This window comes from Leuresthes tenuis, unplaced genomic scaffold (genome assembly GCF_036924035.1).
Source record: "Leuresthes tenuis unplaced genomic scaffold, fLeuTen1.0.hap1 SCAF_18, whole genome shotgun sequence".
Lineage (NCBI taxonomy): Eukaryota > Metazoa > Chordata > Actinopteri > Atheriniformes > Atherinopsidae > Leuresthes > Leuresthes tenuis.
In genome coordinates this window covers 14018093-14042182 of record NW_027325372.1, presented here as the reverse complement: position 1 = coordinate 14042182, position 24090 = coordinate 14018093, and the positions used below count along the sequence as shown (strand labels likewise).

The 24090-nt window shown below is 41.4% G+C and overlaps 2 protein-coding genes across 2 annotated transcripts in view; one reads left to right on the top strand and one right to left on the bottom strand.

The window, feature by feature from the left end:
- The window catches only part of LOC140274980 (potassium voltage-gated channel subfamily KQT member 4), a 51213-nt gene extending 30259 nt beyond the window's left edge, over window positions 1–20954 (top strand). Inside the window, exons 2-14 of the mRNA XM_072370363.1 lie at window positions 244–334; window positions 2504–2630; window positions 2766–2941; window positions 3470–3595; window positions 3841–3951; window positions 4055–4150; window positions 4252–4340; window positions 6844–6969; window positions 9657–9886; window positions 9966–10065; window positions 16458–16589; window positions 17361–17499; window positions 17623–20954. Of these exons, the coding sequence (XP_072226464.1) occupies window positions 244–334; window positions 2504–2630; window positions 2766–2941; window positions 3470–3595; window positions 3841–3951; window positions 4055–4150; window positions 4252–4340; window positions 6844–6969; window positions 9657–9886; window positions 9966–10065; window positions 16458–16589; window positions 17361–17499; window positions 17623–17823 (1744 nt within the window). The 3' untranslated portion in view covers window positions 17824–20954. The remainder of the gene's footprint in view (window positions 1–243; window positions 335–2503; window positions 2631–2765; window positions 2942–3469; window positions 3596–3840; window positions 3952–4054; window positions 4151–4251; window positions 4341–6843; window positions 6970–9656; window positions 9887–9965; window positions 10066–16457; window positions 16590–17360; window positions 17500–17622) is intronic.
- A 356-nt stretch (window positions 20955–21310) lies between these two features.
- Window positions 21311–23392, bottom strand: cfap300 (cilia and flagella associated protein 300). Its single transcript, XM_072370784.1, has 7 exons — window positions 23283–23392; window positions 23115–23196; window positions 22823–22892; window positions 22540–22697; window positions 22280–22452; window positions 22090–22156; window positions 21311–21442 (listed from the first exon to the last, which is right to left on the bottom strand). The coding sequence occupies exons 1-7, from the start codon at window positions 23390–23392 to the stop codon at window positions 21311–21313; spliced, it is 792 nt and encodes a 263-aa protein (XP_072226885.1).
- Window positions 23393–24090: the final 698 nt, after the last annotated feature.

Genomic DNA, 24090 nt, shown 5'->3' with positions numbered 1-24090 from the left:
TCCCTATTTAATATATCCAAGGATTTTAATGACCATTTCATGATGCTAATTATTTGTGAGATGTTCCATCGAGTGTTACCTCGTTTTTTTAAACATGTTGCTGGCATCAGCTTCTAAATTAGCATATGTTAAAAAAATTATTTGTATTTGTATCATTTTCAATTAAAAACACAGTTTCATTACATTTAAATGTGTAAACAGGTGCTATAAAGGAATTCTTGTTTGTGATTATATGTGTTTCAGTTTTCTACTGGTGTTCAGCTGCTTGGTGTTGTCTGTGTTCTCCACCATCCCCGACCACCAGAAGATGGCCAACCAAGGCCTCTTCATCTTGGTAAGACCGCTTCCTTCTCTCTCCCTTTCCACCCCCCCCCCCCCCCCCACCCCCCCCCCCCACCCCCTCCACACACACACACATATTACAAATATACATATAACAGCTTCAGCTCAGATGCTTACACACTGTCCCTGTATCTCACTTACTGCAGTGTTTGGCAAGCACAGGCAGCCATATAAGCAGGAGGGAGGATTCAGGTGTTGTTGACTGTGCAGGAAATCACAGATATGATGCACTAATCCTAATAGCTATCCCTTAATCTCTCCGTTTCCTTTATGCTGCAGCTGCTTTAGTGAAAAGTAATGGACACTCTTTATCCTTCTTAGCCTGACTCAACTGCCTCTTTGCCACCTTGCTCATTTTTATGGTATTTAATGGGGATGGTCTTGACTTTCACATTCCCCCAGTTTACACTTTCGATCAATCGCCTGCCCATTAGCAGGCATTCGGCTGTTAGTGGACTTTACTTATACAAACATTTGTTCTATTGACAAATTGGTTTTTGAATACCTCGAACAGCTTGTGAGGTCCAGAAAACAAGGAAAACAAAGACAGAGCTGAGACTTACTCTGTCATGTCCAATATTTTTTTTATATTCTATTTGTTGAATTCATAAGATAAATCAGTTTAGAGGTGAATTTATTTTTTCAAGAATAAATTACACTGATGATATCGGAGAGGTTTAAGTTTGCAGGGAATGTAAATCATGTACAGATGCACGTCAGCTACAAATGCCTTTTTTACACCAAAGGTAGCGTAAACAGGTTTTTAAGCCCTCTGCACAGCCAGATCCTGTAAAACAAGGCTGTTAAACCCATTCACATTGCCAGTAGTATTGTGTTTATCCTCAGTGCTCAATGTATTCAGCATTATCACGATGCTTCAGTGAGAAATCAAGTCTCGCTTTACAGAAGTAGATGTGTTGTCTACTTTTGAGTTGGATCTTTACATTTCCAGTGTTGAGGACACAGAAACCATTGAAAGATTCAGGTAGTTGTTTTGGGGAAATAAAAAGTGTCTGAAGGTTTAGCTGTTCCCTTTGGAATAATCTCTGTAAGTATCCTCAAATCGTGAATGGCTTTCCTAAATACAGCAACTAGGCTGGTTTATTATTTTGTAGCAGGCTGTTAACATCAGCCCCATACAGCAGGACAACGAGTGACTGCCAGGTCTCTTTACATAGTAACGATTGGTCAATCTTGTCTCTTTTTGTGCACACGTTGTTGCTGCAATTTTCAAAGCCCCCATGTGAGACATTATGGTCATTGCATTTGTGCTTCTGTAAAAAAAATAGTAAGCTTTACGCACTGTTGTAGCGCTGACCGCAGCATCCTCAGTGAAATTTAGCACACCCAGTTGTGGTGTATATACCCGGTCGAGCTGGAGCCATTAAAACCCGTGTCTACAATAAAGTCTCCGATAAGATCCTTGTGAATTTTGTTTTTTAAAAAAAGTCAAAGAAAAGAGCTTAGGAAAAAAGGATAGGAGTTAACTTTTATGACTAACCTTACCTGTACAGTCTTATGCTCCTCCTCAACCTCTGTCTTCCTCTCATTGAAATCGTCTGGCCCTGCCATCCCTTCACTCGAGCCAGTTTCAAACCAGGCTCTTCTCATTTGTGGTTCCACGATGGCAAAACAAGCTACCAAATTATATCAGAACAGGGCATCCCTATCTGCCTTCCAAAATGTCTTGAAGACTCATCTCATCTGAGAACACCTCTGTCCTTACTTTGTACGCCCGTACCTGTTCTACTTGCACTCTGTCATGTGAATAGATTTGAATAGATTTAGCACCTAATGCGTTGGCCAGACTTTCTAACTGCGCTGAGCTTGAATGTTGTTCCTAACCTGTAAGTCACTTTGAATAAAAGCATCTGCCAAATAACTAAGTTTAAATCATGCCCACTGAATAAGATAATAAAATGTGTACCCCACACACAGCCCCAATAGCTTGAGCCCACCGTTTGGCTCTGCTGATGTTTTTGTTTGAGTCTTTAGTCATGGTGGAGGGACGTCAAGATTTGAGATTTGAGTCACAGTTTTTACATGAAATGACAAATCCTAAAATACCGTTGAGCTTAGATGTCACGGCTGGACTTTGCTGGTGTCAGTGTGACGTATAGCTCAAAACAAATCATATAAAAAGTATTTTTGTGTCTTGCAGGAGTTTGTCATGATTGTAGTGTTTGGCTTGGAGTACTTCATCAGGGTCTGGGCAGCTGGCTGTTGTTGCAGATACCGTGGATGGCAGGGACGCCTGAGATTTGCCCGGAAGCCCTTCTGTGTTATAGGTTAGCGTGCTTCTGTGAATGGTCGACACAGCAACACAGACCTGTGTCTTCTTATGAAAGAGTATGAAAAGTTATCACCTCATAATCACCATTCCCCTTCTACCTCTCTCTTTGGCTTGAACATCTTCGCTGCAGACTTTATAGTGTTTGTGGCATCAATGGCAGTGATCGCTGCAGGAACGCAGGGCAATATCTTCGCCACGTCAGCCCTGCGCAGCATGCGCTTCCTGCAGATCTTGCGTATGGTTCGTATGGACCGACGGGGAGGAACCTGGAAGCTACTGGGCTCAGTGGTTTACGCTCACAGTAAGGTGGGAATGACAGACTCTTACACATTTTTTTTTGCTATGAAAACTAAGCTTTTTGGTTTATATATGAGGGATTCAAAGTAATTAAGTTGCTTGATCACAAATATGGTATTTGAGGTATTCTACATTTAGAATTATAGATGTTATGTTATGTTGTTATGTTAAAAAAGTTGAAAGGAGGCTGAGGGTAGCTATTTAAAGGATTGTGTTGGTGACCATTAGGATTAATGATTGAATGATACTTAATAGTTACTGCCTCAAAATCATCAAACTCACCTTCTGTGCCTTATCTGTGTCAGTATCTTACTGCTTTTTGAGTTAAACGTCTAACCCTCCGGCACCGGAAGATGTAGTCAGCTGTGATGATGATGAAGCGGTGCATCAGCTGTCTAAGCACAACAATGCAGCCAAGTCAAAGTGCGAACTAAATGTGGCTATGATGAGAGCTTAACCAGTAATGACAACAGGAATTACGGCAAAGATGCTGCTGCTGCTGACTGATGTGATTGATATCCACTCTCTGTATCGCAGGAGCTGATTACAGCCTGGTATATAGGTTTCCTCGTCCTAATCTTTGCCTCCTTCCTCGTCTACCTGGCTGAGAAAGACATCAACTCAGATTTCAGCACCTATGCAGACTCCCTCTGGTGGGGAACTGTAAGTACTGAATAATGCCCCCACTTACAAGCTCTCTGTGACATTGGAAATAATCGATTTATGAGTGCAGCATCTCATCTTTACTCAGCATCTGCTGTCTTTTTATACTCAGGATGCTTGTTCATATAGGATGATTGAAATTGATTCAGAGTCACAAGTTTCTGGGTTTGAAAGTCAGCACTGTGTGCCTAATGTTGTTCTGATTGTATTCTATGTGTAATATCTGTATTTCTTCCTCCACTTAGATAACTTTGACCACTATTGGCTATGGTGACAAGACCCCTCGTACCTGGCAAGGACGGCTCCTTGCTGCTGGTTTCGCTCTTCTAGGAGTCTCCTTTTTTGCCCTGCCTGCTGTAAGACTCCGAGATTTCCAAACATCCCAGTTTGTGAGTCGTCCAGCAGAGCTTAGAGTCACAAGTTGCATTCCCTAACTTTGTTTTCAATTTTCATCTTCAGGGAATTTTGGGTTCAGGTTTTGCCTTAAAGGTTCAAGAGCAGCACAGACAGAAGCACTTTGAGAAGAGACGGATGCCCGCTGCTAACCTCATACAGGTAATGAGAGCTGCATGGGCTGCTTAATATATTCTTACTCAAAAGGGTAGTCTTAATCCTCCCTTGACTCCCCATTTTTCTGCTTTTCTGTTTTTCTCCAGGCCGCATGGCGTCTCTATTCCACAGATGCCAAACACTCCTATCTAACAGCTACATGGTATTTCTATGACAGCATGTTGCCTTCATTCAGGTAGGCGCTCCCATCTGGCCTCGTGGTCAACACACAGTGGATTCAGCCAGATTCAGAAAACTGTGGTGGCTTTTGGCATTAAAAATTCAGTTTTGAGAGCTGCATCAGAAAATCTCACAAAAAGGAAAAATACTAAATTGATTTGTGATTGTTTGTCTCGCTTTTGTCCACACGCTTGTCTTATTTATGAAGAACAAAAAACAGCCCAAATCACACCTGCTACTTATACTCTAACAACCCGATTTCAGTTACTGGAGGTTTGCTGTAAAAGAAATAGCGTTGATTTCTGAGTAATTTTTTTAGATGTTTTTGCCACCTCAACTCGGTTGCCTTTTCATTATTTCTGTTCTGCGCAGTGGTTTCGTACATTTGCATTTGTGCTTTTCCATGTTGATTCAACCAACTTTTTAAAGATTTCGCCACCTAAAATGTTTCCCACATCTTTTTAATCATGGGGGAATTATTTATTACGTTGCAGCCACTCCTACCAAGGATGGGTCCGATTTCAATTTTACCCTAAATTATAGAAAAGGCTTGGTGGTTCAAAAGGTCAATATCCAAAAAAGTTGTATCCCCTTTTATTTTGCTTATGGTGGGAGATGAGCAGTTGTTCGTTAGGGATTCTTGTTAGATACAGGCAGCCAAAAGTGGGACAAAGAACAGTGTGAAGACTGTTTGTTTTTGCTGGTTTTAACAAACTACTGCTTAAGTCATTATGAAGTTATCCAGCTTGTATTTTGTCTTTCCGCAGCAAGGGTCCTGTAAAGATGGGTCCAGAATAAACATGTTGCATCATTTATGAAATATAAGAGCTTCTTTTTTTGATAATAGATAGATTAATAAAAGCTCTAATATATTCCCATAAATAACACAATCTGGGATATCAATAATGTAGAAATACATACAAAAATGTCTATTATTTGTTTCGGATTTTTCGGTTTCGGAAGGATGCCTCTTAAATAGATTGCAGCTAAAAATGAGCTGATTTGATGTACAGAAGATTGATGTGTTGTGACACAGCAGGTGAAACTCTTTGATTAATAGCTCTCCTCATAAATCATTTCCAGTTAATTACAATACTTATATTAAGAGCGTTTAGGTTTAGGGTTTATGTAGCAACGTTCAAGCTGATTTTTTTTTTGTTTTGCAGGTGTTCCCAAAATGGAAATGCAAATGAAGTAATAGCCAAAATTTGCACTTTTTGACCCTTTTCACCTGCCTATCTTACACAAGTTCCACTTAAACGTGCCAAACTGACCAAAGCCTCCAGACCAAAGAATGAAAACACGTATGCTCACTTAAGCAAAATTAAAGGTGTACGACATATCTAACTTGTCTTTTTGAACACCTAAACTTGCTTGATAATTTAGGCAAAAAACTGTAAATCCCACTTACTGCAATAATGCCCTTAACTTTATAAATGATTCCCTCTTGGTTCAAATATTTGTGAAAAGAAATATTTCTAAATCATTTCATTTCATCTGTCACCAGAAAAATATCTATGATATTTGGTGGAAACTCAGTTCGACTCGACATGGAATGTCACATTCATTAATTTGACTAATTTTTATTTCCTTGAAAGGAAGGGAACATGAGAAACATAGATGTGAACGTGCATCTGTTTTATTTTACCTCTCAAACTTGTGTCTTCAAACTTCAACTATATCCAGGGTCCAAAATGAACTTTCCCAAAAGACCAATTGTGGTTGAAAAATGTAATTCAACTCAGTCCCATATCAGAATGTGTAGTAGATATACGTTGTTCCACAGCACAAAACTGTAAAATGACAAAATTTTCTAGGCTATGAAAGCGTGATATATAAGTGTGAAACTGTCATGTACGCACAATAATTCCAAAACGACAACATCTTAAGGCTTTTTTTTATTTTTTACTTACATTTTAAAGATGTTCAAAGATGCTTTATAAGGAGGTTTGTGGGAGTTTATGTGGAGTTATATCGTTTTACGTCCTAGAAGCAAATCCCTTCCAACTCAGTACTGAAAACAATCAAAAACGTTTCCATCCAACAATTTCTACGCCTTACATTTTGGACATATAAACAAATATAACTATTACATGATCTCTTGTGAGACTGGGCTGTATAATTTGTTTCCTTCGACCAGTTATTGCAATCTTTTTTACTTAAATTACACCAGCTGAAGCATATTTTTGTCTCGCTGTTCATCATATTTACTGTATGATGTCCTGATGATCTGTTGTGAGTCAAACTTCTTGCTTTCACTTCACACAGAGCTTCTATTGATATTTTTTGGATACGAAACATGAGTCAAAGCAACGCTAGAGACCTAAGACAAAAAGAAAAGCAATTTTGGACCCTGTGTGCATCTCATTTCTCTCATGTATCCCTCTTCTTTTGAGCGTTTTTACCACTGTTTTGGCCTTTTTGTGGCTTTTCCATTGTCTGTTGTTTTTTTTTTTGTTCATTTGTGATGTGTTTTTTTTTGTTGTTGTTGTTTGTTTATTTCTGCACGTGGGTGTCAGAGAACTGACGCTACTGTTCAGTCACCTCCAGCGACAGCGTAACACCAAGAAGGTTCTCCAGAACTCCTACCACACGCTGCTGTCAGGGCTGCGGCCCTACAGCTCCCCCTACCTGTCGGGGGACAGGTACGCACCTCGCCACTTCTTACAGCATCACAATTATACAGACAAGTGACCAAAAGTCTGCTCTCCAGACAAAAGTCACAAAAGTGTACGTTCAACTGGTTTACACACAGAGAAGGCAAGACTGACTGCTCCCAGAGCCTTCTGCAAGGAGGTGTTTATCTAACGTCACTAACACCATCTGAGACCACTGTGTTGCAGACATTCCACCTACTCTGCGTCTTTGTCTGCCCAACTCATACTCTCGCCATCTTTCCCACCTTTCCGCTTTTCACTCATGGGTTTCTTCTTCCTTTCTTCCTCTTTCTTTCCCTTTATTGTATCTTTTTTCATGGCATCCATCATCTCTCCTCCATCTGTTCTCAGGAAGGCAGAAGTTCCATGCAGGTTTGTTCCTCATGTCATGAGCTGTGCTTGTTAATTAAAGGGTATTCATAGTCTAAATGGATTTGTTCTGCAAGATTTGATAGGATAAACCTGAAATGTTAACCAAGGTAACACAGGGCTGATTATGCATTAAGCTATCGGACTTATGCATGTGTTGGATGAAAGAAGCCCATTAAGGTGCTTTTACTGGTAGACTTGTTGTGTTTTGAGCATCAGCTGTCACACTGGTATGAATATACTCAGGTGAAACATTACCCGCTACCTTGGCATGATCCTCCATCAAACACACCCTCCCCTATCTAACTGAATGTGTCTCTGTAATCCAAAATGGTCTCTCAGGGGCAAATATAAGAGGAGCAAAGACATGAAAAGGATATTTGGACTATGGAGAAGTCACGCCTCACCCCTCCACCTCACCCTCTCACCCTTTCTTCCTCCCTTGGCCACGATTTATCCTCATGAGTTCGCTCATGCACCCATGATGTGTCCCAGAACTTCTCGTTCTCCTCACCCCCACTTCCTCCTCTCCTCTCCTCCCCTCATCCTCTCTCCCTCTGCCCTGTGTGTCTCCTCAGTCAACTCCTTTCTAAAAAGCGAGGTCTCTTCCGGATTCATGGCCGCAAGCAGAGGTATCCACGGCAACGAGCTTGTGCACGGGGCACGCTAAAATGTCGCCGACCAATAACACAGCTCTTACTCCTTTAATCAGACATCCTGCTCGCCTTGCCTGAACCATTGAGAAATTTGTGGGCCACTGCAGTGGCTTCTAAAACGCCTTGTTACAGTTAAAGCATCAAAGTTTCAGAGAAAAGTTAAATTATTATCGAAAAGAAGAGAAAATTCCAGACATTTTTGCACCAATGGGCTGCAGCTACTATTCAAAGGCTTTAAACAGACACTGCATTCTGGTCCACAAATGCTTGGATGAATACTGTATTTTCAGGTTTGTCTTTGTCATAAGTGACAGACAAACTAGGACTAAGTCTTGGATGGTTTATGTAGGCGACTAGTTAAATATGTTTTTCTACTTTCATCAAAAAGTCTTTGATGAACTGGAAAAAAATTAAATAAACACATGTTTCTTCCTTTTAGCTTGAAAGTTTTGTTCATTTGTTGGGAAAAGGTTCAAAAGACTGAGCATCCATTCTTATTTCAGACTAGCCACATAAATCCTGTGCACAAAATCAACATGGTTGTGTTGTATTTGTACAGGGGTTTTAAGTGCTTCTGTTTGCATGCAATGTTCTTTTAACGTTTTGGACCCAGTGAAGTTTACGGCCCTGAATGCATCCAGACCATTTACTTCTTTTCCCAACAGCATGCAAAGGTCTTTCACTCTACCTCTCCCATTTCCTCCAGTCCACCAGAAGCATTTCAGAATGTTTGTATGAAATGTGGTTTCCACTAACATTCCTTGACTATTTAAATTTTAATTCAAATGGCTGCCTGCTGTGCATCACACGCAAGACAAAGAGTATATCATCGGAAAAATGTGTGCGAGTGAACGACGTGGCTGAAATTGCTCTGCGGTGCATGATGTTTGCGTTGCCTTATGGATCCGTGACAGTATGCAACTTGTAAGTGGCTGTAGAGTGGGAGCCGTCCACAAGAGCATGCTATAACAGCATTAGGGGTCAATCTTTTGTAAAGTGGCTGCCAAATAGCTTTTTTCCTGTAAATAGATGAGTTCCCATAGCTGCCTGACTTGGCTTTTGGTGAGTGGTGCGGAGTACTTAATGAGACATGTTTTGTACGTTTGCACTTTAAAGCCAATATTTTGAGATTTATACACTCGGCTGAAGGGATTAAGGTTGCTTCTCTGATGGTAGGTGGAGCATTTTTCGCCATCCCAGCGATGCTGCAAGTCTTGAATCAGGTTTCAGTTTTATCCTGCTGATTCAGCTGCAAAGATGGGCACATTAGATTAGCAAATCCTCAGGTCAGAGGCAGTTCTTAGCAATGTTGAGTGGTGCATTTGGTTAAACTGCCTTTATTATGAGTCGGCTGTTCTGTCCTTCACTGAGACGAAATGTAAAAGTCTGCTTGTGTCCCTGTTTTGTTTGTTTGTTTATGTGATGGCTTTTATTACAGTCAGAGGCCATATTTTTTGTGTAACCTCTCTATCACTAACAAACTCCTTTCTAACCAGCTCAGGCTGCCATTCTGCTGCTTTCCTAAGCTCCCAGGATAACACAGTGTAGTTTTATTTAAAGACCAGTGGCATTATGTGGACTGTGCTTGTCATTATCCAAAAACAGCCCAGTTATCTGCATATGTTAAACTATTTCAACGTCACTTGTCAGCAGTAAGATGGGCTTCCGGGACCGGATCAGGATGAACAATTCCCGTTCATCCCAAACCATTCGAAACAAGGCGTCACCGCTGCCCCCCGGCTCTGGTGTCCGCTGCTCTCCTAGCCAGGAGAACGTGGCTGAAGCCACCAGCCCCGGAAAGGTCCAAAAGAGCTGGAGCTTTAATGACCGCACACGCTTCCGCACCTCCCTTCGCCTAAAACCACGTCCACCAGTGGAAGGTAAACAGAACACACACTTTAATCAGCACTCAAAAAATGTGTAATGTTCATCAACCACCTCTCCTCTGCTCACACTCAGTGGAGGGCGTTGGAGAAGACAGCGTGGAAGACAAACCATACTGTGATGTGGCCATGGAAGAGGTGATTCCAGCAGTGAAGACGCTAATACGAGCCGTTAGGTGAGTCCTTCAATCCACTCTTCATATTTGCTTTATCCTCTTGTAGGTTGCAGGCAGCTGAAGCCTAACCAAGCTGACAGAAAGGCAGGGAGGGTTAACACAGAGACTAAGTCAACGGAATGCACACGCTATGATTACAATCACCGAATAACCTGACATCTATGTCTTCTGACTGTGGGAAGAAATCGGTAAACTTGGAAACAACCCACACGGGCGCATTTAGAGCCTGAAAACGCCACACAGAAAGGCCACAGCCAGCCGGCCAAAGACAGCTGGCCACAAACCACAGGTCCACTGTACAGCCACTCTCTGCGCAGTGCATCCTCTGTTCCCCATTTTTTGAAGGGAGCTTCTAGAAAAGATCACACTCCAGCATCCACACTTTTTTTTTTTTTTTTAACTTATCGTCTTATTAGTCAACTTTTGGCGATGAATTTATCTGGTTTAGGTAAATGCGACAAGGTTTTCAGTAAGACAACACTGTGCTCCACAACTTAAAGCTGCAGGCTGAATCTACTATTCTCTGGTCAGATATACAACCGAAGCATGCGCATTCAGACCAGAGTGATTTGTCATAGTACGCAGTCTACAATAAAAGGCAAACATGTTGCTCCTCCATTTGGGCGCTGCCGTGTGCAGATTCAGCTGACGGAGTAGAAATGTCCACTTAGGAGCGGTAACGGAGCTCTCCTGCAGGCAGGGTTAGTTACCCCATGTGACCTTGCTGCTCAGAAAGCCTGCTTTATATGGCTGGTCTTATGTGAGGTGGTGTGATTGGGTGGCCTATTAGAAAGTACACACACACACACACACACACACACAGAACACACGATATCCTGATGGAGGATCACAGCACAGTGCAGCTGAACAGATTTTGTACATTTGCAACAGGGCAGCTGGGACAAATTTTGAATAAGAGCGATGTTTATACTGATATCGATTTCTGTCATTGTCCTATCTCTTCCTGTAACTGAAGCACCACAGTCTTCAATGTTATGTTACAGCAGGACGTCGCAGGTGGATGTCCCCTAACAAAACATGCCTTATTGTGCCCACTGTGCACCTTTATGATAAATAGTAGTCAATCATCTTACTCAACATACATCATTTGTACATCTATGTTTGATCCATAGCTATTCCACTTAGCTGTTAACAGTATTTTCTGTGACCACAAATTAACGTTTGTGAACTGTTTGGAATTTCTCATTTTTCTGCATAATTATGACATAAAACATCAAAACAAGCACTAAAAGAGAGATTACTTGGTAAGGAGTCCTGAAAAGCAGTGCGTACGGCCATGTTTGACTACAGCAGCAGATCTTCGAGAGCATTTACAGCAAGTTTGCGCGCTCATAACAGTTGCTGCTTAATAAACTCTTCTACTCACCTGTGCATTGCTTTCCACTCGAATATATTGTGTAGAAGCCCAAATGTGGTACTGGTATCAACACAAAGTCAGCCAAAGTCATACTTGCTTCACGTCCTGTACATTCCACCCAAATGCCACTAGAAAATTTCTTGACAGAACACATCTCCAGCGGAGAATCCCCCACTGTGTCAACAACAATAACTGTCCTGCTGCACAACCCACTTCTACTGAAATTCAGCTGACACCCAGATGTCTTGACACCTTTACATTTCGAAGTCACATCATTCATGATTTGTTTTTCTGTCAGAAAAGGCAAGCCTTCCTGAGCTCAGACAAAACAGGCTCAAACTATCACATCACCACCGTCGCGGTTAAATTCAATTCACTTCAGTTTTATTTACATAGATCCAAATCACAACAAAAGTGACCTCAAGACACAGTGCAGCTCAAGCCAGTAATAATCTAATGAATCCAATTGTAGTCCAACAAAATCAAATTGTTAAAATCAAAATTAGTCCAATTCACAGGATGCCAATTCAAAACAAGTAGCCTAGATAAGGAAACCAACAGATCCCATTGAAACTTCTCTTCCATTCAATCCCCCATCCTGAGCATGCAAAAGGTGACAGTAGAGAGGAAAGCCCCCTCTTACCAGGAAGAAACCTCCAGCAGAACCAGACTCTGGAAGGGTGGCCATCTGCCTCGCTCTGCTGGGGGGAGGACAATAGAGAGGGGACATGAAGCACCAAAACACCAGATCAGGGATGTCTGCCAGTGTTTTCCTTTCTCCAAATAAAATACCTCTAATATCTGTCAAAAAAGTTTTATTTTGGCGTCAACTGTTCACAAAACATTTTCCCAACATCCTTATGGCATCTCCATGTTGGAGGAGGGTAACAATGCTCCTCAATTCTGTCTATTTGTACAAAATCTGGTTAACTGTGAATTAGCAGAGTCCAAACTCTTAAGAGGTGGTTTTGCTGCTATATTTCAGAAAACTCATTTCACAAAAACAAATGTGTTGTGAAGCGCAGACTTTGATAGATTCATGTTCTAATCTCATCCACTGAAAACACCTCATCCTAATTTCACCTTCAAAGTAAGCACCAGTTCAGGGGGTTCACATGCTTTTGCAACACATTGATATGTAATATTGATTTTTTTTCAATTGAATTATTGATGTTTCAGGTCATATTTAACCAGGAATATAGACAATTCTACGGGGTTCTCATGCACCAACGCCTGCACAGTCTCCTACAAACACATTCACACACTCCACAGAATAACTGCATGGAATTTTTCACTGATGGCGGCAGAAAAAACTACAATTGCTAGCAAACATCTGGTGCTGGGGCCGGGCTGGTCTCCTGGGGAGTTAATGAAAGCAGTTTGTAATGATTCTGTTTCCCTGGCCCCTGATGTCAGCACTGTAGCCTCACAGGATTTCTCGTCGTAGTGTGATGCTGCCTGTGTGCGTCTGAAGGGACTCTGTGAGGCCCCTGAAAGAACTGGTCCCATCTGTGAACATTAGTAATTATGATAGTCTGAAGGATAGTCCCAACGTTTTGTAGAATGAGCAGAATGATGGATAAAAGTACATGATTTTTCGATTAAAAAGCTTTTTCTTACAGATCTCAGTTTATATCAGATAGTTTACATTGGATCAGACCAACAGGACAGTTTCTGTTTCATTGTAAGCTTCACATTTATAAATGTACTGGACCTATATGTTTCTAGTATATGATTTAGCTTATTGTCTTTGAATATGGTGGTGTGTTACCAAATCTGGTATATGCCTTTTCTGGGTACAGCAGATAGATGTTCACCATTTCAGGGATGTGGCATGATATATTATTGTGTGACCATATAATGCCACTGATTGGGCGTTATATGGTCTCTCCTCGGGTTTGTGCTTGACTAAGCACATAGCTCTAACCACAGCTGCTCTGTGCTGCAGACAATAGAACGGAGGGAGTTCCTATAGATAGGGCAGGTGTGTAAACAGCAGGTGTTTTCACCGTGTTAATGCACTCAATATGCACGCAGCACCTAAGCAAGGCTCATGATTGATGTCAGTAAAAAAAACACAGAAAGGTTTTAGTGCTGAGACTTCACTTTAGATGCATGTGGTTTATGTTTTGAGGGGGTGTTAGAGGGAGCAAAGGAGGAGAAGTAAACAAAGCCTGTGCTCTCTCATGCACAAATCCAGTACAGCACAAAACACACACATTTTGCAATTTTGTGGTGTCTGATGAGGTGCCTACTTTAACTAATTAAAACTTTGAACCTCCTGCTAACTATTAACTGTAATCTGATAAGTATTTGCCATCAGTTTTTGTAGCTTTCAGCTGTATTTTCGGGCCCTTATTATTATTATGCATCGTTAAACAATCTGTTATTCACATTCTGTCTCTTGTGGGTTAGATTTGTTCGAGTTGTATCCAGCTAGGAATCAGACCCACCCCTGCAGTGACTCATCCTACTTAGCCTACCTTGGCTTCATGTCAGCAAAACAGTAATTTTTTATACCCAGATAAAACCTTGCCATTGGAAACTATCAGGAATCCACCTTTGCTGAATTGCAAAAATGTTTGCATTGGCTTTGCTAGCATTTTGAATTACAGCTGACACTTCCTGTCCCTCCACTCGTTTGCTGTGTTTTTACATTTCAACTTCCTAGCATTGGAAAGGTACAGTATGATGTCTTTCAGTGAGATGTGACAACTGCACATCGACTGGAAATTGTCTGAAGCGTAGATTTGAGCCTGCTCAGACCTGACTGTGTGTTATTAAAGCAATTTCAGTGACCAGGAAGGAGAGTCAGCATTTTGAAGAAGTCCTTGGAGAATCTACATCTAAAGTAATCCCCCTTTTTTTCATTTCAACCTTTTCTTTAATCCACATCTGAGACCCACCCTGGCAAAAGAAATAAAAACTGCATCCACCGGCAAAATAATAAAAGACCAAGTGCAAAAATACCTCAAACGCAGAAGTCATCAAGAAACAGAGTGCTGCGTGAGGGGAAGGAGGGCGCTGGCGGCTGCTACGGCACCAGCTTTGGACCAGCTCCTCCTCCTCTCGCTCCTCTTCTCCTTCGCTTTGCTCCTTCTCTTCTTTATTGGTCACTACACAACACTGTTTGCTGTGTGTTGCTGCTGTAAATACAAGAACTGTAGACCTCAACAAAGGTAATTTCAGAAAATGGCCCCTCTCACAAGTTCAAGTGTCACATCGCCCGTCATGTGTGTGTATTAGTGATGTACACGTATGTCTGAATGAGGGAGTGTGTAGCTAAGTGTATATATATAAAATAACTGTATAATTTTGAATAATATGATATGCATTTAATCATGTTTGTGCACATTTGAGACACAAATGAAACAACAAATGCTCATCAGCAGTTAAAAATGAGCTTTAATACTCTAAAAGTAAAATAAGATATTTGAATTTTTTTTTAATTAATCAAAAAGACTTTACTCAAGTTACTGTCACAGTCTATGAATTTATGCGTTTGACTTTGTCTTTTGATTTCTTGGTTTACACTTTTTGCATTACCTGTTTTATTTAGTAGAGTTTGCCCCACTTGCTTTGTGTTGTATTTACTACCTGTTCACGCCTGGTCTGCAGTTACTGATTACCACACCTGATCACCTCCCTCAGTATATATCCTCCTGGTTTTCCTTTGTTCAGTGCCAGATCTTTGTACAATATGTTGTTTTGTCATGGTTGTAGTTGGGCATCTCCTGATTTCCTTGTTGGTTTTTGGATCCACTTTCACCTTCAGCTCAACCATGTATCTCAAGGCTCAGAGAGTTGGTAATTAGCCATCTTGTACAGTTTTCATTGATTTGTTACATTCAGAGTTTCAGATAATTGGACTTCTGTCTGATAAGTGAATGCAGCATCAGACAGAGTGGCAGGTCTCAGCTGAACCATCTCCCCTTTTGTCATCGGTGCCTGAGAACTAGTATAATTTGCAGATTTTTTTTTTTAATCTGCAACAAAGAAAGTGTCATGTTGCTTTGCTTCACTCAGTAGATGGAACATGGTTTCAGTTTTAAACAGACCTTCTTTGGCTACTAACTTGTGGAGGAGTGGAGCAGGTGCATCTCCCACGCTTCTGTGGCAGCAGAAGGTGCACAATGAAAATCATTACAACTCGCTTAACCAATTTTCAAAGGGTTTGGTTTGTTACAGATGCTAGACCTTTATTTATGATACAGTTGAATTTGTAACTCTTCTTCTTCCCCTCTAATTTCTAGATTCTGCTGGTGTGCTCATACATGGCCTTGCTTACATTTTTTTGTGTTGTGCAGTCAGCATCTCTTGCGCAAGAGATGAAAGAAAGAAACGGAAAGTCTGAGCCAACACAGGAAACAGGGCACACTCATCCTTAAACTTTCCTCCACTTCCTTTCAGTTATCTTGTGCACACCCTTCACTCCCCCCAGCGTGACGTCCAGGCAGCTCGACTCAGGCAGAGGAAGTTGTCAGTGATGTGTTCGCCTGGTACAGCAGTGCTGGGTCAGAAGTCCTCAGTGTGACTCCTCCACACGGGGATGTGGGTGGTGATTGTGAGTGGTGTGCACTGGGGAGCAGGAGCAGCTGTGGTCCACCAGCAGCTCCAACATGGCTGTCACACTGACAAAAGAGCAGGCACAGGGTATAGAATAGCAGTGTGTGTGTGTGTGTCTTTTTCTGTCTGCAGAAATGTGCTAATTGCTGAAACAGCAAATACTGATAAGAAAATGTCTCTAGGAGACGCTTGCATCATCTCAGTATATCCGCATGGTTTAGTAGGTTTGTGACTGCTTTCTTTATGGGCCTGTTTGTGAATGATAAGGTCACGCTGGCTTTAATTAATCTGGTTATTCTCGGGGTGGGCTGCATCATTTGATAGCCTCCTGCCCCTGCATTTTTCCAAAGGTTTACTGTCCTTCCATATGCATCGATGTGCGGATTGAAGCTCTTTAAAGGTGTCCCGAGGTGCGATAACAGCGAGTGTGGTGTGTTTTTGTGTGTAGGATTCTGAAGTTCCTCGTGGCCAAGAGAAAGTTTAAAGAGACACTGCGTCCATATGACGTGAAAGATGTCATAGAGCAGTATTCTGCAGGACACCTGGATATGCTGGGCCGCATCAAGAGCCTGCAGATGAGGTAGGTTATCTCGTATGATGAGCACTGATGTGTTGTTTGAAATCGGAACTGGAGAAGGACTCAAATCTGATGTTTTGGCAACAACATAAAAAAGCTCACTGAGTTAAGTTTTGTTCACATCTTATTTGTTGATTCATAGTCAGGCGCTCCTGAGAATGAGTTAATCTGGCATCAGACAATCATCACTTAAAGCAATAGTCTACCGTCATTATGCAAACTTGGCTGATTGTCTGCTCCCTTTAGCTTCACATTCAAGCAAAGTACACCACCAAAGTATCAGTTCTCCATGAACTCTCATATTCTCAATATGTGTAAAGAATATTTTTCCCAATTAGGGAAAAAATGAGGAAATGTAGATATTAGAAATGAGTGCTGAATTCAATCCTGCAGTCTTTAGCACCTGTTTAAAATACATTCCCCCAAAAACTGGTCAGATGGTTGGTCAGAGCCATAGGAGCACGAGGTAGCTGCTCATTATTTGTCGGGACATGCTTAAGTAGCCACTACCAAGGCTTTAGGCAAATGTGTAATATTGATAACAGAGGGGAGAAAAGTCTGAACAAATGCAACGATCCAGGTGGTACAGGAGCAGTGTATTCAGTGGGTGAAAGAAACTCTCTTTGGTGTGTTCTTTCAGCTGTGTAATTCAGCTGACCTTTTACAAACACAAAAATCCTATAACACATGGAAGGAAAGAGTAATAATAACAGTATGTAACGGGCTGTTTTATCTCCATCATACCTACTGTACCCTGTTCTGTTCGTGTGAAAGGGTGGACCAGATAATTGGCAGAGGAGCTGTTCAGCCTGATAAAAAGGCGCGCCCTGAAAAGGGAGAGAAGACGCCACCAGAACTGGACCCACTGGATGAGCTAAGCATGATGGGACGCGTAATCAAAGTGGAGAAACAGGTAATAAAGGGAAAGTTTGATTTGGGGAAAAAAAATCTTTGATGGTTTTCTTAAACCTCGAGCTGAAAATAATGCAGTTTGGATGGCAAGATCTCACAATTTAGTGTTTGTGTGTTTGTTTAGGTACAGTCTATAGAAAACAAGCTGGACCTTTTGCTCAACTTCTATTCCCAGTGCCTAAAGAAAGGCTCGTCCCACGTCACCCTGTCCTCCCTCCTGGACCCCGACCTGACGTCTGACTACCACAGCCCCACGGACCAAAGAGACCTCTTCCCCTCTGCCAACACACTCATCTCCCACTCTGAGAGCGGCAACTTGGAATGACAATGAGCTGACTGTTCAAACACAGACACAAACCTTTTACAGTACGTCTTCCTTAGGCTAAGTCCTCACTCTGAGCAGCTCAACTTAACTGTCTTCACCTCATTTCATAACTGTCTGCTATGATTGCCCCTCCCCATCTCATATCTGCATCCTCAGCCCTTTTAAAGGAGCGAACGTGTCCGATACAGACAGAGGTCACCAGATGGCTCCTCCTGACGAGGAGCCTCAGCCAAAGCTGCTCACCGCACATGCCTCTCGACTCACAGGATGAAGATGGAGAAAAGACACATGGACAAATAATACTTGACTACTGAACCACTGTCACCCACTCACCTCATGCTATATATCTAAATCCACTAACACTTCAACTGCAGATAATCAGATCATGCAAAGGTTTTTTTTCCAAATCTTTGGAGAAATTATCTAACTGAGAGTTGCCTGACTGAGCTGCTGTGCCAGACATTTGTTAAGTACTTTGGCATTGCAGTTTTTAATGTTGTGATGACTGTAATCCATCCCACAATTTTGCGTTGATCCCAGACAAATCCATCGACACCGAAAGAAGGTGCTCCCTTTGACCTGGATTGGGAGACTCAGCAGGGTACACAGTCCCACAGAAACAAGGGAATTTTACTGTGTAATCCTGCTTTAATTGCCCTACATTGTCACATGAAAACAACCTGGAAGAATGTGTTGGAGCGAATGGTACGTACTGTATGCTGTTGTTTGTATTGATCCCCATCCCTTTTCTTTGTTTTCTAACAAGCCCACTGGCAAAAAACACATTGTTCCCTGTTTGGCTGGTATTCAAGTGAGGAATGTTCTGAATTATTTAAGATTTATTGGAGCCAAAATGCTCTGTCACAGGTCCACAATCCCTCTTTTGCAGTATTTACACTTACGCTGCTGTGCAACTCAGAGGAACTCAGTGACCTAAATTTAGGTTTTTCACATACCCTTTAAACCTGCCTGTCTTGCAGCCCACACACCTGCCACTGCATGCTTAGCATAACAGCCATTTAGATTAATCCTCTCAGATCCTCAGCGTCAGAATTCACACCCGGATGTGACACTCTGCACTGCTTCTCGTCAATCTCATCAAGCCATGTGTCGATTTACTATTTCGGATGGTTCAGGCAGTCGGTAACACCTCACAGTCATTCACACTGCTTGTCGTCAGATGTCACATGCATGTGCCGAAACTTATTGGCCACTTTGGTGCCATTTTTAAATGACGAATAACGCGTTAGGCAGAACCCATCCAATGCATGAATTCCCCATCAACACCCTTATGGATGCACACGTCTGGAGACCGTTCCAGCTGAATACAGAGTGTGCAGCATCCCCAAAAGTGTCTCTGGTGTCACTCTCTCCTTTTTTCTTTTGTTCTCGGGGTCGTTTTGCTCACTAAATGCTTTGCGCTGATGGATTAAACTGGAGGGTGCACATGCAGACACATATTAACAACGAAAGCAATTCCTTTACTTAAATACTTTGGCACTTGATAAATATATCAAATGTTGTTGTCATGTTTTGTTTTTGTGTTGATTTATTTACTGTAATTGTGTCCTTGCACTTGATTTTATTGAATTCTGTGTAACCTATAACAGAAAAGGTTTTTTTTTTCTAAATGATTTTGGTTGTTACAGTGAATGTAGGGTTTAAGCTAATATATTTAATTGAGTAAGATATGATCTTTGAAATAAAAGTGGCATTTTTGACAAGTTAAATCATGAATGACACAACTGTAACCACACACAACTGACAGGTTTTTGTTTTTGAATGTTTCCACAAAATTGCTGCCAAGCTTCAGCCGAGAAAAGAAAGAAAAAAAATCATTCTACTGTTTTTGGCCAGTGAGAGTATCCTCTGTCCCAGTCAAGCCAGTTGAATCAGGTGCTCCATTTTCTTCCACTTTAACTGAGACTTTTAAACGGTGAATGTATTTCATTGCTCGGCCCTTTCAGATCTGTTTATGATCCCTGCTGCCACGGAGGAGAAAAATGGCGCTTCAGAACTTTTTATTTGTCGGTACCGTACTAATCCTGTGTCGGTTTCATGGAGAAACGCTTGGTAGATGTATTATTTTGGGCTGGATTATTAGAAGCGTAGTTAAACTGAACAGCACTCCCGTTTCATCATCATCATCACCTGGAATGTTACGCCTCATGAAAATGTATGTGAGATAACTGTATTGCATGTTGTTTTGTGGTGGCCTCGGTTTAAGAAAGAAGAAAAAAATATGGATGTCAGCAAATGACCCGTGCCTTCTTCAGCCCTCGTTCTGTAAATGATAACGGTGCAGCTTTATATCTCCAACTTAAACTTTAAACCCACGTGGATGAGAGGTGTTTCATGGTAATATCCAGAGAATGCTTTTTTATTTTTCGCAAAAACCTTTAACAAAATTGAAAAAAAAAAAAACACCTTGACAATTGTTCTAAAGATTTAGTGTTTTACAGCTGCTGTAAACTTTGATATTTTCTGATATTACTGTATGTCCAGCATATCGTTGTACCTCTACGAGGGCCTCCTCACACAGACACCCATACTGTGTCTTAGCACCCATCAGGTGTGGAGGCGGGAGGCTTTGACATTTGTATAATCACAGGAAACTGCAGGCATGTGTACTTTCATAAGCATGAAACATAAATCTGAATGGCTTCCACACAACTACCTCTGAGGCCACTAGAGGGGCACTAGTTTAGGAAACTGATTAGGAGAAACAGTAGCTGATTGTCCAACTGACCGAATGCAATGCATGACTCGATGTGCACGTTCTTTTTTCTCTTCAAGACGTCCTACCATCCGTCTTTCACTGACTTGCTGCCGTTTGACATTCCAGCTCGTTGCTCTTTAGCTGCTGTCTTAGGTGTTGGAACTGTTGTTAAAATCAAACACGAAACTGATCAAGCAATAAACAAAACGCTAACTCATCGCCAAGTCTTCCAATTCCAACTGATGAGGCAACTGGTTGTATAAAAAAACGCCGCAGGTTTGTTTTCTAATCAAACCTATATTTGATCTTTTAGAGAGGTACAAAAATGTCTTTTCTGCTGAGGATAAAATTAGATCACATGACTAACTTATTATGGTAATTTATTTGTTTCAATAAAGCTCTTTGGACTGTATGTTGCTGTTGGTCTCTTCTTTTTCTCTCTTAATTATCACGCAATTTGCAGAAATAGCTGACTTCTGCAACAATTAGATGGCAATGCTGATGTCTTTTAGCCAACTTTTAGGTTGGATTGATTAATTTATCATTGTCTTACGTGTGAGGCAGACTGAAAAAAACTCACTTTAATGGGACAAAACTTATTTTTTATTCTTTTTAATTCACCATTTGTAACTCAAATCATGGTCGAACAAAAAACGTTGCACAGGTACCCGTCTTCAGCTGCTCACAGTGATCTTCACCCACTTTTTCTCATTAGATAAAATCTAAACCCGAGGACGAAAAAGCATTAGAAAAGTGTGTCCCGCAGTGTCACAGTGTGAAGCTTCCCACACCGTAGAAGTGGTAGAACAAAGTCACATGTCGTTTGAAGGGGTCAACAATCAAATAGGCAAACGTCTGCTCCTCCTCCCGAGTCCCGGGGTAACATCGCCCAGACTCATCCTATAGAGGATAAAGACACAGAATATTTGAGATATATAACTGGAATGTTTTCTGCATTGTGGGAAGCTTTGAAAGATGTGATTTAAAAAGTGAGTGCAATGATATTCAAATAATTAAAACCCTACATTCCCACTGAAACCAGAGTTTAAACTTACTTAGACGCTTTTTGGGGACTCAGTTGCAAGCAAGAAAAGAATAGGAAAGTTATGATATTTTACAAAGATAAATGAAAACTAGCACCAGGTGGAACATTTGGACTGTCCTTCGGTTTGAGGAAGCAAAACTGAATTGGAAAATAAATACATTTAAAATGAGCATACAGTACAACTCAGAAGTGTGGAGACACATGCTCATTAACTTTGAAGGTGTATTAGTCCCAGATTACGATCTTTAATTTACTTTAACAAGATTTGCAAAAATGAAGTGAAGAATTCATGAATAGCAAATATAGCACAAGTCAATTTAATTAGGGATGTTTCTACATTCATGTGTGCATTAACTATCCTGCAATGGTGTGAATTAATCAGCTCTCCTGCACAGGCTTTGAATCATCAACAAACCTGTAGCTGAAGCTCTGTTATCTTATTTAGTTTCATTCATGTTTAACTGTGGATGTAATGCAAACAGACACTGGACTGGTCACTTACATAGGCAGCCACTTTGAGCACTGTGGAAACAACACTGATCTCCTTCGTCTCTGGATCCTTCTGCACACTACAAAACGAGGGTTTTCATTCAGTTCAGTGGAGATGCAAGTAAACCTGATAAATTACTCTCTGAGTGTGTGTTATCTCTGTCCAATATGGAGCTGTGTGTGACAGCAAGGATTCTGCTCACCTGATCAGGTCTTTGTACATTTGCTTTGTGGTGCTGATGTAAGGATCAATGGTGTCCTCGTACTGACAGAGCTCCCCACCGAGACATATGTGTTTGAAGAGGCAAAACAGAAACTCCTCTCTCGCCTCTCTCCCGACCACATAGTAGTGCTCAGAGTCCTCTTCCTGCAACATCTGGAAGAAGGAAGAAAGTCACGAACTGACTTCTTGCCAAAATATATAGATACAAACAGGCTGATAGATGAGAGAGGAGAGGGTCACCTGTCGGAGTTCATCGTAGTCAGGGTAGACATCATGAAAGCATTTAACTATGTGTCCAGAGGGCCTCAGGATGCCACAAGAGTAGATTGGATCAAACAGCTCCAGGGAGACCTTAGTGCATGCAACGGGCTCCACACTGACAGACACTACTGGTTTGTCTACAACAAACGAACAACTTCAAAATTACATTCCACAAAGATCTGACTGCAACCATTTAGTTGCAGATGACATAAATTTCCCGCTATCTGTGATGAAAGGCTTTCTGGGGGGGGGCATGGCATACCGAGAGGCACCCAGGCTCCGGCTTCCATATTTCTCAGACTGGAAACCACCTCTGGGTCTCTGAAGAAACACTATGATAATGCAAAGCAGCATCACTGGCATTCAAATTCAACTGAACACATAAACAAGCAACCAGTCCATGTTTTCAGCAGAACATTTCAAGTTCAATCTAATAAAGATTAAATGTTTTTTCCAAGTGTAAGAAACAAACTAACACACATTCAGCAGCACCTTCATTGCTCTGTATCAGATTACAAACTGACTATCTCTGTGGATCCCAAACCGAGTCGTACCAGTGTAAACTTTTCACAGTTGTAAGGGTAGAAGTTGTCGTCAAAACTGTAGGACTGACATGAAATCCTCCCCAACATGGACCTGAACGCAACACACTACGTTAGATGTCACACCAGCAGACACCGCAGATGCTCAATGTGTTTTCAAAGTTGCAAAAATCACGTCACCATTTCATTAACAGCGCCAAAGTGTCTTTATCCTGTAGGAAGGAGAACATCTTACTGGAGAGAGGACTGAACGAAAACTTCTGTTCAAACGCGCATTTCTCTCCCGCCATGTTTACCCTCGATCACAAGTCGTTTTATTATCGAATGCAATATTGAAAACTAGCTCCTGTTGACGAAAAAGTTGTAGGTTTGGGAGCTTCTCGGCTAATTAGAGACAGGTTTGCGCACTGAGCGGGCAGTTAATAAAAGTTAAGTCTGGGAGATTAGTTCTGGTTGTAAACATTCAGAACAAAGCGGTAATCTATAATGTTTGGTGTAGTCGTTGCCCAGGCAACAGACGCTGGTGACTTCCCCCGACTTTGACTAGAACCTTCATTTCCAAACGATTATTTGACGTTATAATACGACAACTAATCTTTACAATGCCTTTTTTTAGATTAATATATATGTCCTGTACATAACAGCTTTTCCTTTATTCGACTCGTGGTCTAAAAGCAGGGTGAATGAGTTCTAACTGGGACTGGGGACTTTGTCTTCGTAGCCACCAGAGGGCGACCTTGTCCCGCTTTTGGGAATCAGGTGCCTTCGCTAAACGCAGGTATGTATCCATTTTTATCTTTCAAATCATTATTTTTGTTATGCTTCCTATGTAACATTTTCACAGTTCTGTGCTGTTCAGACTTCTGTTTCTTTTCTTCTTCTCATTCTTTGGATGTCAACTCAAACTGGAGGTTGTAAGAAATGGCTGTTTTAATGAGTTTAGAAATACAAATTGACAAACTTATTTTCTTGCTTATATCATTAATAT

Bases quoted from the DNA above. Each gene is read 5' to 3' on its own strand.
- cfap300 (XM_072370784.1), bottom strand. From the start codon at position 23,392: ATGGCGGGAGAGAAATGCGCGTTTGAACAGAAGTTTTCGTTCAGTCCT. The intron at 22,893-23,114 runs GTACGACTCGGT...GCATTATCATAG, and splicing joins ACTGTGAAAAGTTTACACTG to TGTTTCTTCAGAGACCCAGA. The intron at 22,157-22,279 runs GTGAGCAGAATC...CTCGTTTTGTAG, and splicing joins ATGTACAAAGACCTGATCAG to TGTGCAGAAGGATCCAGAGA.